The 14,113-nt window shown below is 37.5% G+C and overlaps 1 protein-coding gene across 1 annotated transcript; it reads left to right on the top strand.

Annotated features, from left to right (window-relative positions):
- The first annotated feature begins 636 nt into the window (after positions 1-636).
- On the top strand, positions 637-10,007 carry LOC5578760 (X-ray repair cross-complementing protein 5). Its single transcript, XM_001657078.2, has 5 exons — positions 637-802; positions 869-985; positions 1,125-1,360; positions 1,428-2,317; positions 9,033-10,007. Exons 1-5 carry the CDS (start codon positions 788-790, stop codon positions 9,941-9,943), a joined length of 2,169 nt encoding a protein of 722 aa, XP_001657128.2. The 5' UTR covers positions 637-787; the 3' UTR covers positions 9,944-10,007.
- The last annotated feature ends 4,106 nt before the right edge of the window (positions 10,008-14,113 follow it).

Below are 14,113 nucleotides of genomic sequence, written 5' to 3'. Positions count from 1 at the left end.
GCAATTTTTTCACAAAAACCACATCAGTGAAACAAGATGGACCAGTCCCTAAGTAAACAGGTGATTCCGGACGAAAATAATCGGGAAAAAAAGATATCCAGCATCGCTTGCATCCGTTAGAATATATCAGCCGGAATACCACTCCCTCGGCGATTGGCGGGTTAAATGAGATTTTTGACAGAACCAAAGCTCAAAAGATTCTTTAATATTACCTTTCGATAAATACATGAAAATATTCAACCTACGTGTAAAATTTGTCATATTTTATTATCATAATTATTTTACAAAAATCATTCAAATTAAAGTCTTAAAAACAACTAAAATAGAGTGAATTTTACCCACTTTGCTGAACGAATCATTTAGAATAGTGGGTAAAATTTACTCGTTGATTTGACGTACAAGCCCTTTACTCTTTAAAGAGTAAAGGCCCTTTACTCTTTTTATGAGTTAAACTAGTTTCTTTCAAAAAGGGTACTTTTTTACCCATTAAAGGGTACTTTGGTCTTACAGTGTAACACTCCGCGTTGCTGCAGTGTAAATTTCTTGGCCTGGCAGGGGAAGTCCCAGATACCTGGCCCATACTTTTGCGCTACTATCAAATTGCATCCCGCATTTATGACACATATTTTTTAACCGTGTTTTTGTTTATCACTCCTCGGCACGGCGCGGTCGGCGTTGATTTCGTTTCTTGTAAATTCTTGACTCGGGACGGGGTTCCTCCGATGCATCATTGCAGTGTTTTCATTGAGAAGTTCAGAGGTGTTCAGAACTGCTGAAGGCTTTTAAGATGGCAAGAAATAAGGTAAAGTCAATAACTTGATCAGATATCCGTAGGTATTTTATAAATTTATTGTGATTATATTCGCAGGAAGGCTGTATGATTATTTTGGATGTCGGAAAGGACACCTTGGTAAAGAGCGGCAAACATGATCAAACATTTTTCGAACGCGCCAAGAACTGTGTTTCGAAGATCGTCCAAAGGAAGGTATGTTTAAAATTTAAATGTGAATCATGACGTGCCCAAGCAGCGCTGCTTCCTACTATTGTGTTTTATACAAATTTATGTTTTTAGCGTATCCGCTATTGGCATACCGACCCTATGATAATCGTACTTTTTCCAATAGATTTTTAGTAAACCCCAGGATGAAGTCGGTTTGGTGCTAATGGGCACCGATGGCACTAACAATCAACTAAACGTGGAGTACGGCGGGTACCATCATATCTCTGAAGCCTTTGAGTTGAACCCCAGCAACTGGCAGATGCTTAGAGTTCTGGAAAAGCAAGTCAACGCCTCGAAAGTAAACGGCGACTGGTTCGATGCTCTGGTCGTGGCGATGAACTTTCTGAAAGTTGGCGCGCAGTATGTTAGCTTGACTATTACTACATAGAATATTGAGTTGACTTTCGTGTTTTTTTTTTGCTTCTAGAGCGAAAAAGTTTGCCTCGTTGAAAATTATTCTGGTGTCGGCTCTTTCAGTTTCCTCAAATCTCGATGTAGAGCAGATGGATTCGGTGGTTAAAAAGCTAACGGAAATGCCATGCGAATTGAATGTTATCAATGACAGTGTGGAGCATCATGCGGACTCTGATGAACAACAGGATGAAGACAATTTGATATTCGATGCCCTTGGAATCTTCAGCCAGAAACAACAGAAAACCAAAGAACAGCGAGCTAACGAAAAAATGCTGTCCGATATAGTTTTTAAATCGAACGGTGCACTTTGCAACATAGATTCAGCTGAATTGCTTCTTGTACACTTCGAGAAGAAAGCTACCAGAGCCGCACCGTGGAACAGTGTCTTATCAATTGGCACACAAATCCAGATCAGTATATCTGCGTTTCTATTGATCACAGAGGAAAAGGGTTTGGGATCATTCAAAACCGAATCCACATATCCTGAAGCAACCGTTCAGCTAAAAACCGATTACTTTAAAAACGATCAATCTTTCGAACCGGATTACGAAAATGTGATCAATGGCTACATGTACGGCTCAACTGTGGTACCGTACGATAGCCAGATCGATATTGATTACAAGTCTGGTGAACAAAGACTCTCATGCTTGGGATTCACAGTAGCTGGAAACATCCTGGAGGAATATCTCTGTGGAACTGGAACACACGTGGTCGTTGCCCGGAAAGACTGCGCTGCCTCGGAGGCTAAACTGGCTGCACTCGTGAAGGCAATGATCGATCTGGACGTAGTGATGATCGTTACTAAAGTCTACCGCCGTGACACTCGACCCAAAATCAATGTGCTCATGCCAACTTTTAAGAAGCGCTATCCTTGTTTCATCATGCTGGAGCTCTGTTTCCAAGGTAAGTTACGTAATATGTAAAATGAAAATTATAAACCTCTATGAATCTATGTTTCTCAACTCGATATCAACACATGGGGGATTTTTCGCGGCCGAATTTTCTGAAACTTTGCAGTGCTTCAATACAACTGAAAATGTGTAAAAAACTAAATGCTGTTATTAAAAGGGTACTTTTTGATTATTTAGAAAACTATTGTATCTGGTTATCTAAAAAAATCAACAAATTTTGTACGGAGGCTGGACTGCCCATACTCGCATAACAGTCCCATTTGAATTTTTACCAGTTATTTATGAGTTAGCTTCATAAATAGTGTTAATTTTTAGTGTTCTTTTCAAAATCAATGTTAAAATTTTATTTTTGTATGGACAAAATGCAAAAAATATACCAAACCAGGTGCGTCCCATATGGAAAGTACCCGCATAACAGTCCCATTAGTTTATTACAAAAAGATTGAAACAAATCTACTCCCGTTAGGATTTTTAGACTTTTGCACTGTGATTTGCATTCCTACAAAAGTATAAAAAGTACAATAACGGTGGTAGTAATGATTATATATAACAAAACTGCTTATTCTTATGACTTCTAATTCCTTCTTTACTTCCCTGAAGGGGTAAAATTTAAATAATTTTGGTCTTGCAAGCATCAACTATAGCAAAATTAATTAAATATGTATGTATGTAATGGCAGTTTTTTCGTACACCGGAGGAGTTGGAATTGTCAGTAAGATTTCCATGATCAAACGGATTGTTTGCAGCACCTAATCTTGCTCATCTAATCAACATACGGGAACATTATCCAGGAATTCCTTCATCATCATTAAGCAGTCCAAAACTTGCTCGTTTTACTACCTTGACATGTTGCAAATTCAACACCCACGTGCTGTGAGTGGATTTAGCAAACAGTCCGTCTAGTGCGGCCGCAATGAATCATGCCTTCACACTTAAACAGAGTATACGCGTTCGGTAAAGAAAATTACCGAAACAAATCGGTAATTCACACGAATACCGATCATTCGGTAATTTAACAATTTTTGACACCTCATCATGATCATAATTACTGAACTACGGTGAATTGTCGACGATCTGTCAAAAAGATTACCGAATAATCTGTGAATCGTCCGTATTACCGATAATGGTAAAATATTTAACTGAAGTTTCGGTAAACGGGCTGTTCGATTACCGAATTCAGCAATTAGAATGAATGACAACGTCAACTCATTGTTAATGTTTATCTTTCGGGCGTTGCAGTGAAACTATTCGTGGAATATCTCCAACCCAAATAGTAACAGTAATCCTGAAAATTTTCTCGACACAGGTGAGTTTAGTGCACGTACGTTTAATCAATAAGCCAACGTTATATTCATCTTTGCAGACCAGCCGTCAGCGTCCGCCGTTTTTTCCTCATTTTCCCGTGCGCAAACTGCTGCATGCTTCCGCCTGAAAATCAGTCATCGATCCCAACATCATTTGCGACATCAGTTAAGCCTTATAACCATACTTTGTTGATTCCTGAATTTCCAATACATAATGTGCAAAAATACTATTTTCTTGTGAAATAAAGAAATGCGATTTGAAAATTTGTCTACGTTATTGCATTCGAGAAAATAGGTCCCCAAGGAAAATAATCTGTGCACCGAGATTACAGTTCTTCGGTAAACGATTACCGACAGCTCGGTTATTTTGACAGCTGAGCTAGAAAATGGGAATTACCGAACAGTCTGTAATTTTTTCGTTTACCGAACTGATTACCGATCATTCAGCTGTTGAGATTTCGGTAAATGAATTACCGAAGTCGGTGATTTTGTCTAAGTGTGTTCATTTAATCAGTACCATGTTGAATATCAATTACCATACAATTAATTTATTCTAGTTGTTAGCTATTGCAAGGCTGGTAGCGAGTCACTTTTTAGTGACTTGGTCACTTTTTTTTAAGCCAGTCACTTTAAAGTCTCTTTTTTGAAGCCATTTCAACTAAAGTCACTTTTTTGTCAAAAAGTCACTTTTTTCAACTATTTTGAGCTAAATTTTCGAGAGAAAATTACGAATCAGCTTTTGTGAAATTTAGGCTAAGTTTAAATTTAACTTAATGTCAGTATCAAAACTTTGATTCATGGTTGTTTTTTTTTTGTGAAAAAAGTTAATCTTTCATAGAGTGCCACTTAATTTGTAATAGTATCTAAATTATTATTAGTATGTTGTTAGTTCATTGTTGTAAAACTAAATGTTTAAATGTTTAGTATTCTTTTTGAAAATCTGGTGCATTCTCATTTAATAGGATTTTTTATATCTTGTGGTGTTAGATATTTGTTTTCTATTGTCGAACACTACGGTTTAAAATATGCATCTTAATTATTCTCTTTGTCTTCGAAATTCGTTTTATTAACCAAACCTTCCTAGTGTGGAGCACACTAGCTCTTTAAAATTTTACAAAAACCTATAAAATAGGTATTTATACTAAAATGCAAATTCAAGAATAATTATTTAATGTTATATTTGAGAATAAAAAATTATCATACCTTCTACCTTCAAAGAAATGTGGGGAGTCGGATCCTCTTCTTGGCACTTTTGATTCACTTCGGCTGGAGGTTTTTAGAAAGCCACGCAGTTTATATTTGACAAGAATCTTCTTCTTTCTGGCATTACTTCCTCACTGTGACAGGGCCTGCTTCTCAGCTTAGTGTTCTTATGAGCACTTCCTCAGTTATTAACTGAGAGCTTACTGTGCCGATGATCATTTTTGCATGCGTATATCGTGTGGCAGGTACGAAGAAACTCTATGCCCTGGGAAGTCCAGAAAATTTCCAACCCGGAAAGATCCTCGACCGGTGGGATTCGAACCCACGACCCTCAGCTTGGTCTTGCTGAATAGCTGCGCGTTTACCGCTACGGCTATTTGGGCCCCTTTGACAAGAATATGCGCGATATTAAACTATTTTTAATTATATAGTTTACGACAATTCAACTTTATAGTCAATCATGTGAATCATGTGAAGTGAATCATGAAAGTGTCATTGATTAAAATATTACACGCAGAGAAAACAATTTTAATATCAAATATATTCTGAGTCATTACAACAATATTTCTGTATTATCTGCCGGCTTATAATTGCTTTTCATTATTTTAATAACTACCATCATTTTGGTTCAACAATTTATATTTTTGATTTTGACAGCTGGATTCAATACGGTTCAATAAAATTAATTTTTGATTTAAAAATTTATTTTCTTGAAACAACAATATTCTTGTATTGAAATAAAAATTTTATTTTTTGAAACAAAGTTTGTTCTTTTTTGATTCTGTAATACATTTATTTGAAATAATAAAACCTGTTTATTGATGCCAGCCCCCTTCCCCTACCATCCTACTATTATGCTCTTTTGATATGAAGACAATCGACTGTGGGGTGGAAAATCAATTAATTTATTTCAATTTCCATCAGTTAAAATTCACAATGATGAACAAATCTAAAAATTGTCATAGGTATGTACCTGCGCCGCTTCCTAGTATCCAATAATTGAATGAAATTGTTCCGCACCGCAAGCGACGAGATGGACTCATCAGCTCAATTTCCTTCGGCTGATATAGTTTCAGTGTTTCATGTAGGAGTTAACTGCAATAATAAAAATGACTAATTTAATTCAACACTATAGAAAATATTAGTCATAACTTACCAAAAAAACACTTCTATCATGAATTCCGATGTTTCGAAACTATTGAATTAGTCGATTTATTACACTACTGCATTGTAATTTCTCCGCGTTGGTCTTTTTCACTTTTACAAAAGATCGTAAAACAAAATGGCAGATCAGATCTTTATTTACCAGTATCAACAATCAAACGCACTGAAACAACAAATCCTCAATTTAAAATGAAGTATTTTTGTCGTTGTTTCAAAAATAAATATGATTTGAAATGCTGTCAGAAAACTCAATAATATTTCTGTTTTGTTTCAATGAAAATCATTGCTGCTTCAACGTAATTCGTTTAGTTGCAACAAATTAAAAGTGTTCATCAAAAATAACAAGAACAAACAGCTGGTAATTCTCTGCGTGTACAATAGACTGATGCAAATTTTGAAGTTTTTGCTCCCCTATGCTTAAACGATGTCAATTATGATAAGGATAATTTGTTATTATTGATAACAAAGTCTAAATCATGCTAAGATGATCATTCAATTACGTTCAGAGCAACACTGCTTTTTTGCTGTAGAACATAGTAGCCTGGATTACTTTGATCTAATCTTCCCGCCAGGAGCACCACTGTTGCCTGCCGAACAGTTGGTGAAGCATGCTACATGCAAACCAACTTTATGATGATAAATAACAATTTATCCTGATGTCCAATCAAAAAGTGGTCTTCGGCAAATTTGTAGATGGGAAGTTTTCACATGAGATGAGTGTGTTCACTTTTCCATAAAATATTATGACGAAGAGATAGAGGGCTGAACACAAAAGATTGGCGTTTTCCATAGTAATCCCCATATAAACTTCAAATGGTGTGTGCACAGTCAAATTTCTTCCGAATCACTTCAAACTTTAGGAGGATGCTTTTTATCATAATTAAAATCGTTTAAGCATAGGGGAGCTAAAATTTCAAAATTTGCATCACTCTAGTGTACAAGCTTTGTGATAATAACTACTTTCAAAGCATAACTCAGATGAATCATAGCCTATCGTCTTTATGCTAAATGCCTATTCGGCCAAATATACCTCCCATTTAACTTGCTGATGGAAAATTTCAATTTCACTCAGGCTTGATTCAACTATTTGTTCACCCTTAGTCGGCGTTCGAAGGAAGCGTCTATGATAGGGGAAGGAAATGCTTATTTTAAGACCATACAATGACATTTTTTCAAATAACTCCCGGCTAGTTTTCATGTTTTATGTTAGTACGACATGCTACATTCATTCATGGTAATAAAAGTCATATCATATGCCAGAAAAGTGCGATAGAAAATTAGGTCCAAGACAAGGCTAGTAAAAAGGTATCGGGGCAAAATGAACATTTGCAAGAAATTTAATGATTCCAAAATATTTGATGTCTGTCAGTCGTTCCGATGTGTAAAGGGCTATCCCTCTATCATAAGAGCTAAAAAGAGCCTTTTAAGGTTCGTTATTTTGCTCAAAAAATAGATTCTCCCACCGTCTTGCTTATAATATAAGCATTAAATTTACAATTTAAAGTAAAGAAAAACTTAAAGTTAAATTTTAAAGGACAATTGAAGCAAAACATAAACTTTTCTACCGTCTAACATTTCAAATGCAATACAGATTTCATGCAGTGTGTGAACTTTTGATGAAGTATGCATATTCTCAGAGATTGAAGGGGTATCCATTTCACCCCGGGTGTTCATTATGCCCCTAATCCCCCTACATTGGTTTTAAACATCATATTCGATCTTCCATCATCATTTTTAATTTGAAATATTGATCGATGGCCAAATATTAAACTTTCCGTAATCTTGATCTAGTTACACTAATAGAAAGTATCCTTCTGTGAATATTATATTTGATCCAACTTCATCTATAAGCTAATAATTCTTATCGACTTGAAGTATTAGAAACATTTTGAGATCTACACATTTTACAATGAATTCAATTTAAGCGGTTTTTAATATATCATTTGTTGGGTGTTTGAAAAAAAATTTCACATGTATACCAAATTCTTTCGGAAATTTACATTACAAAATGAAATTCTTTGTTAAAAAATTCACAAATGGTGTCCTTCTTCAAAGCATCTTTCTAACACTTTGAAATAGTTGAAAATCTACTAAAAAAAGGATTATTTGCGTAAATGCTAACTTCTCTGTTTAAAATTGTTGGCAATATCTGGAAATTTTGGAAGTACAATAAAAATTTCCAAATTTAGTAGTACCTGTAGTAGATCATATTGGATATTCCCTTCTTCATCGCAAAGCAGTGTAGTAGAACTGAAATAAAACTAATTTAGTTTTGATTTTCAAGTCACTTTTAGTCACTTTTTCCAGAATCGGAAGTCACTATTTAGTCACTTATTTCACAAATCTGGTCACTAAAATAACTTTTTTCGGCACTCCTTTTTGCTACTAGCCCTGCTATTGTTTTCAATTGAATTGAAAACATTTTCAGCAATTAACACCTACAAGTAGCGACAAAAAGACGAAATATGCAATCATGTTCAGAAGCCTTTTTCTCGACATGATGATTTTTATTATGGGACTGTATTGCGAGTATGAGTTGGGCAGTGGAAGCATGTTCAAAAATTTGATTGAATCGGGAAATAAAATCTTAAGTATTGTTTTGCATGCTTGATGTATTGAATTACCAAAAATTCATTGAATCATGGTTTAAATTTCATCAAAACATTCAGCAGTTTCTACAACTTTGACGTTAAGTACCAAAAAATGTGACGTGGTTTTTAGGAACGGCGTCGGATTCAGCAACACTAAATTTACTGAAACACATAATTTGATCTTTGAGACACGCGGAAATGTTATTTTTGTCCCAGCTGTGTTATGATGGAATCTGTAGATTGATTTCATATTCTTAGCAAAATTACCCTTGGCAAATATCTTTAGAAAAATGTCTGGTCGATCCCTAAGGAATTCCAGTTTGCTTCATTTTTGATTCTTGTTTAGTCACTATTTTCAGACTTCAGGACTCTTAAAGTTCATTTTTTTAAGACAAAAGAGAGAAATACGCACTGATTGATTTCTTATTTTTTCATATTTTTACAGAGGAAGTCGCTCTACTGAAATTCCCACCACTTCTGTCTAACAAATATAAGCCAACAGACGCACAGTACGAAGCCGTGGATAAACTGATCGACTCGATGGACCTAATGGACGCATTGGACGATGATACTGGATCTCGAGAAGCATTCGCCTTACACAAGACTCTAAATCCAATTCATCAGCATATGTACAGAACGGTGGCTCATCGAGCACTTCACCCAAAAGCTCCCATACCGGCGATGGACAAGGAGCTGAAGAACCTGGTAGATGTACCACCCAAGGTACGAGAGAGATCCAAACCCATACTGGATGAAGTTAAAAACCTTTTCCCACTGAAAGAAATCAAGGTCAATGCTCGGCTCAAGTGGCTTCAAAGAGCGAACAAAATTACTGCAAATCTAGATGCGACAGCCGCAGGCACATCGCAACAAAACCCGACCGATGCAGAAGAAGAATTGGATGACCAAAGGACAATCGTGGAAGTGGGAACCGTTACTCCCGCCGAAGATTTTGCTCTGTTGCTGAAGAGAGGTGAAAAATTTGCAACCCTTTGCAGCCAAATTCAGAATGTCATCTCGGATTTGGTGTTCAAGTCGATGACGGTCCAGTATGAGAAGGTGGCCATGGCCATGATGATGTATCGCGAGGAAGCGAAGCTCATGGGCCCGTATCGGTACAATGAGTGGATAGCCGAGTTCAAGAAGAGTCTTCTCGCTCGGAACAAGCAGGAATTCTGGGACCAAGTGGTAGTCCGGGAACGATTTGGATTGATTGGAGCAAGTGAAAGCGACATGAGCACTATCTCTGCAGATGAAGTTGAAGAATTTTACAATGTGAACACTGCACCCAAGACCGGCGATACAGGGGCTGATGCAGATTACGTCGATGCGGATGATTTGTTTGCCAACATGTAGAGTGTAATATGTGATCATTATTCCAGTATCAATTTGAATAAAATAAGTGTTTTAGACTGTTTAATTGTTTTGTCCACTTGCCAGTAATCTTTGTTCTATGACCCTTTTTCTGGTACATTTGTTCAAGATAAGTAAAGACCTGTTTTAGATGGAAGTCTTTTTGATGGAGAACCTTTGCAGATGATAGGATGTTTGATGATAGATAATAGGTGCTGCGATTGTGAGTTTTGAAAAAAAAAATTGAAAGGACAATTTACACCGTCTTCAGTCAAAGGCTGCACAGATTGAACAATCACGAACATTAGGCAACGGACAACACAAAACACCCAGTAGCCCAATGATGAATTTTTCGTTTGACGAAAAGTTTCCATCGACTGGAGCGGGAATCGAACCCACGCTTTGTGGCACGATACGCCTAAACGACTTCAAAGTAAAATACTTCAAAAAATCAGAGAGGGTTATGTACGAGACACGACCGCATGACGTTAACTACGCCATGTGATTTGCTGCATTTGAATTTAAGTCAATTGTCATAATTGCAACCTTCCTTTAGTTATAATTCAGAATGTAATGGTTTCTGAATTTAAGAACAGTGAGGAGCTCTCCGTTCGTAGAAGTGCCATCAATATCATCATCGCCACCGTAAATTTAAATTTGCCGTATGGGATGGTACACAAATTATGCCACGCTAAATTTCAACTTTTATGACCCCCTACACCCCCCCCCCTTTGTCACATTTTTTGTATGAGTCCTCCGAAATTTTTGTAAGACTTGTCACGCATGGATTGACCACCTCCCCCCCTCGAAGCGTGACGTAATTTGTGCATGACTCCTATTGTCAATTCTTCTTCTTCTTGGCATAACGCCTAATGTATATTGTATTTCAATTTGAGTTAAAACACTTTAGAGTGTATTCAGAAGAATCATCAATCATCAAGCGCAGGCGTACGCGCAACACTGCTGTCGAACAGCATAAAAGAAAATAAACAAACCCGTGATGGTCTCTTTCTACTACTGAACTTAGTCGTGTCAACATCTTTAGATATACCCGAACAATCTCCCCCGTTTTAAGTTAAAGTTTTTATTTCAATTATAGTGCTGTTATCACAAAGTGAAACCCAAATAATTCGGTTTGGTTACGGATCACCAAATTTAATAACGCCCTCACTGGGACAGAGTCTGCTTCTCAGCTTAGTGTTCTTATGAGCACTTCCACAGTTATTAAGGCCGCACGGGACGTCATCATAATCACCCTATCCATTTCAAGAAGCAAATCCCGAGAACCACTCCATATATCGATGCGAAAATGTATCACTATGATTCTATATATGTAGTGCACAACCCGATTAATTTTCAGCTTCATCGGTTCACTAAAACTCGAGATTTGCTTCCACAAAATTTTGATGATTATTGTTAGAGTGAGACGAAAGATAGGGAAAATAACGCGGTCTCCCGTGTCCCCTTAACTGAGAGATTTCTTTGTCAAAGTTGCCAGTTTCGCATTCGTACATCGTGTGGCAGGTACAATGAGACTTTATGCCCAGGGAAGTCAAGGAAATTCCCATTACAAAAAGATCCTGGACCGACCGGGAATCGAACTCCGACACTTTTAGCATGGCTTTTCTTTGTAGCCGCGGACTCTAACTACTCGGCCAAGGAAGGTACATATTGGCAATTGGCAATTATTCATAACAAATCAGATATTGTATGATGCAACGAGAAGAATTAAGTGATTATAGCAAGTGTGGTATACACATTAGGAAATATTACACAATTAACTCTTTAGTACACATTTGTTGGCCCTGAAAAGGGCCGATTGAACGGTGAGATTCGAGTAACACGGACACACATTTTGACGGCGCACGTGTTGGAATGGAAGCCTCCTCGTCCGATGAGGTTTACGGTGGCGATGACGATGAGCGCTTCTACATGCGGCTTTGGCTGATTTTCTCCAGTCATCTCGTACAAATTTTGCGTTGGCGCACCGATTCCTGCAGGGCCAATTCTGGAAGCGCCAGTCAATTTACAAATCTTGAACGATTTCACATACTGGACGCTCGATTTGCAGCAACTTGATGATCAAGAGCTCTGTGGCGCCAGGTAGCGAGGAGCTGAGCAGGTTCGGCGGAGCTCTTATCAGCATGAAAGCGAAAATAAAATGAAACCGAATTCAACGAAGGAGGTATGCCTTATACCCTTAGAATAGCAGATGATGCTCCTTCTTTTCGTATTCTTCGCTTTCTGATCTGGGAAATAGGCTATATGAAATTCATTTCTTGGCAAGGGATGTACAAGATGAGCATTATGCTGTTATTGCATCCCGACGGCACTGCAGCAGCGTCCTCGAAAAAATCCTCAAATTGCCGTATTGACGATTATTCGTGATAAAATAGATATTGTATGATGCTACAAGATGAATTAAGAGATTATAGCAAGTATGTGGAAAACACATTAGGAAAAAATACTATCGATGCTGTGTTTATCACGAGAAGCTCTTACTAGCTCTTTCGTGTTAATTAAATGAACCGAATCCTGCTGTTTTTTTTGGAGGAACTTTAACCCGAAGGTCATTTGTCCCTTAAATGAACCGAATCTGTCGAAAGTAGTAAGTTTTACACGATTTGAATTGCAGACGATACTCCTCCTGCTGGGGGCCCAGATAGCCGTAGCCGTGAACGCGCAGCTATTCAGCAAGACCAAGCTGAGGGTCGTGGGTTCGAATCCCACCGGCCGAGGATCTTTTCGACTTCCCAGGGCATAGAGTATAATCTTACCTGCCACACGATGTACACATGCAAAAATGGTCAATTGACAAAGAAAACTCTCAGTTAATAACTGTGGAAGTGCGCATAAGATCATAAGAAGCAGACTCTGTCCTAGTTGGGACGTAACGCCAGAAAGAAGAAGAAGAAGACTATGCTCTTTCCTTTCGTTTTCTTCGCTTTCCTTTGGTCGACCAATCTAGGACAAGGTACATGAAGTTGATGTCTTGGTTAGGGATTTACATGTCTTGGAAAATTCACAGACGCGTTCGGATGGATAGTAAAAATATCAACATTATTTTGATAGCTTACAATAAATGAAAATCACGAATGTTTTGCTTTCGAGCAAATTTTAAATATTTCTGATCAATGTGCGTAAAAGTTATGGAAATCGGGATTCGAAACCCAATACAAGCGTTAATAAGAATGCTTTGATTTATATACTATGACATTTGCAATAGATTTCTTTATTTAAACTAACATGTAAAAAAAACAGATCAATAGATGCTCATTACAACTGGTCAAGAAACAGTTTATTGAACAGTATTTAAAATCTGTTGCAATTTCAATACATTTTCCAATTTACGTACTCGAGAATTTAGGAAGCGTTCCCCCATTATATGATAAATCAACGACGTTGTTAGAAATGCCATACAATGCTTAGCACTATGATGATATTACGGTCTGACGGCGATGATGTGATGTGATTATGTGGGGTAAATTATGTGAAGCAAATCAAGTTTTGTACAATACCGCGAGATTTAGATCATGATAGATAAATCAGAAAATATTATTCAATAAACCCTTTCATGAACGCTTGTTGGCCCTGAAAAGGGCCGATTGAGCTTGTATGCTGTCACAGATGAATAGCACTACGGGATGTTATCAGTTGATTGTCATGGTTAAACAGAGAATCACCAACGAAAGTGTATACCTAAACAAGTACTCTGCTTATACGACAAACCAGCTGAATATATCATGGATGCACAACAGCAACAGGGTAGCGGATCAAAGGGCTTAAAAGTCGAAATCTGGAAACGTAGCCCAATCTTGAAATCTTGAGCGATTTCAAAAGCCTTGGGCTCTGGTATTGGTGCCCAGCGGGCTTGTTTCTTGACTGCACTACCGATGCTGAGTTTATCTCGTGTCGAAATCTGGAAGCGGGGGTCGGTCAACCTAGAAATCTTGAGCGATTTCAGAAATCACAAACCAGGCGCTGGATTGGCAGCTTGCAGATAAACTCAGCAGGCTTTTAGCAGCTAGGTACTCCTCGCTGCGCAGGTTCGGAGGAGGTCTTACCAGCTCGAAAGCGGAAATGAAATGAAACCGCATCCAACGAAGGAAGCAAGTTTTATAACCTTAGAATTACTTGAAAATCGCGGAATATGCTAATGCGTGAGAAATTGAT

This window comes from Aedes aegypti, chromosome 2, assembly GCF_002204515.2.
Source record: "Aedes aegypti strain LVP_AGWG chromosome 2, AaegL5.0 Primary Assembly, whole genome shotgun sequence".
In the NCBI taxonomy this organism is placed as follows: domain Eukaryota; kingdom Metazoa; phylum Arthropoda; class Insecta; order Diptera; family Culicidae; genus Aedes; species Aedes aegypti.
This window is presented reverse-complemented; position numbering and strand designations above follow the sequence as displayed.

Bases quoted from the DNA above. Each gene is read 5' to 3' on its own strand.
- LOC5578760 (XM_001657078.2), top strand. The intron at 986-1,124 runs GTATGTTTAAAA...TTTTTCCAATAG, and splicing joins CGAAGATCGTCCAAAGGAAG to ATTTTTAGTAAACCCCAGGA. The intron at 1,361-1,427 runs GTATGTTAGCTT...TTTTGCTTCTAG, and splicing joins TTTCTGAAAGTTGGCGCGCA to AGCGAAAAAGTTTGCCTCGT.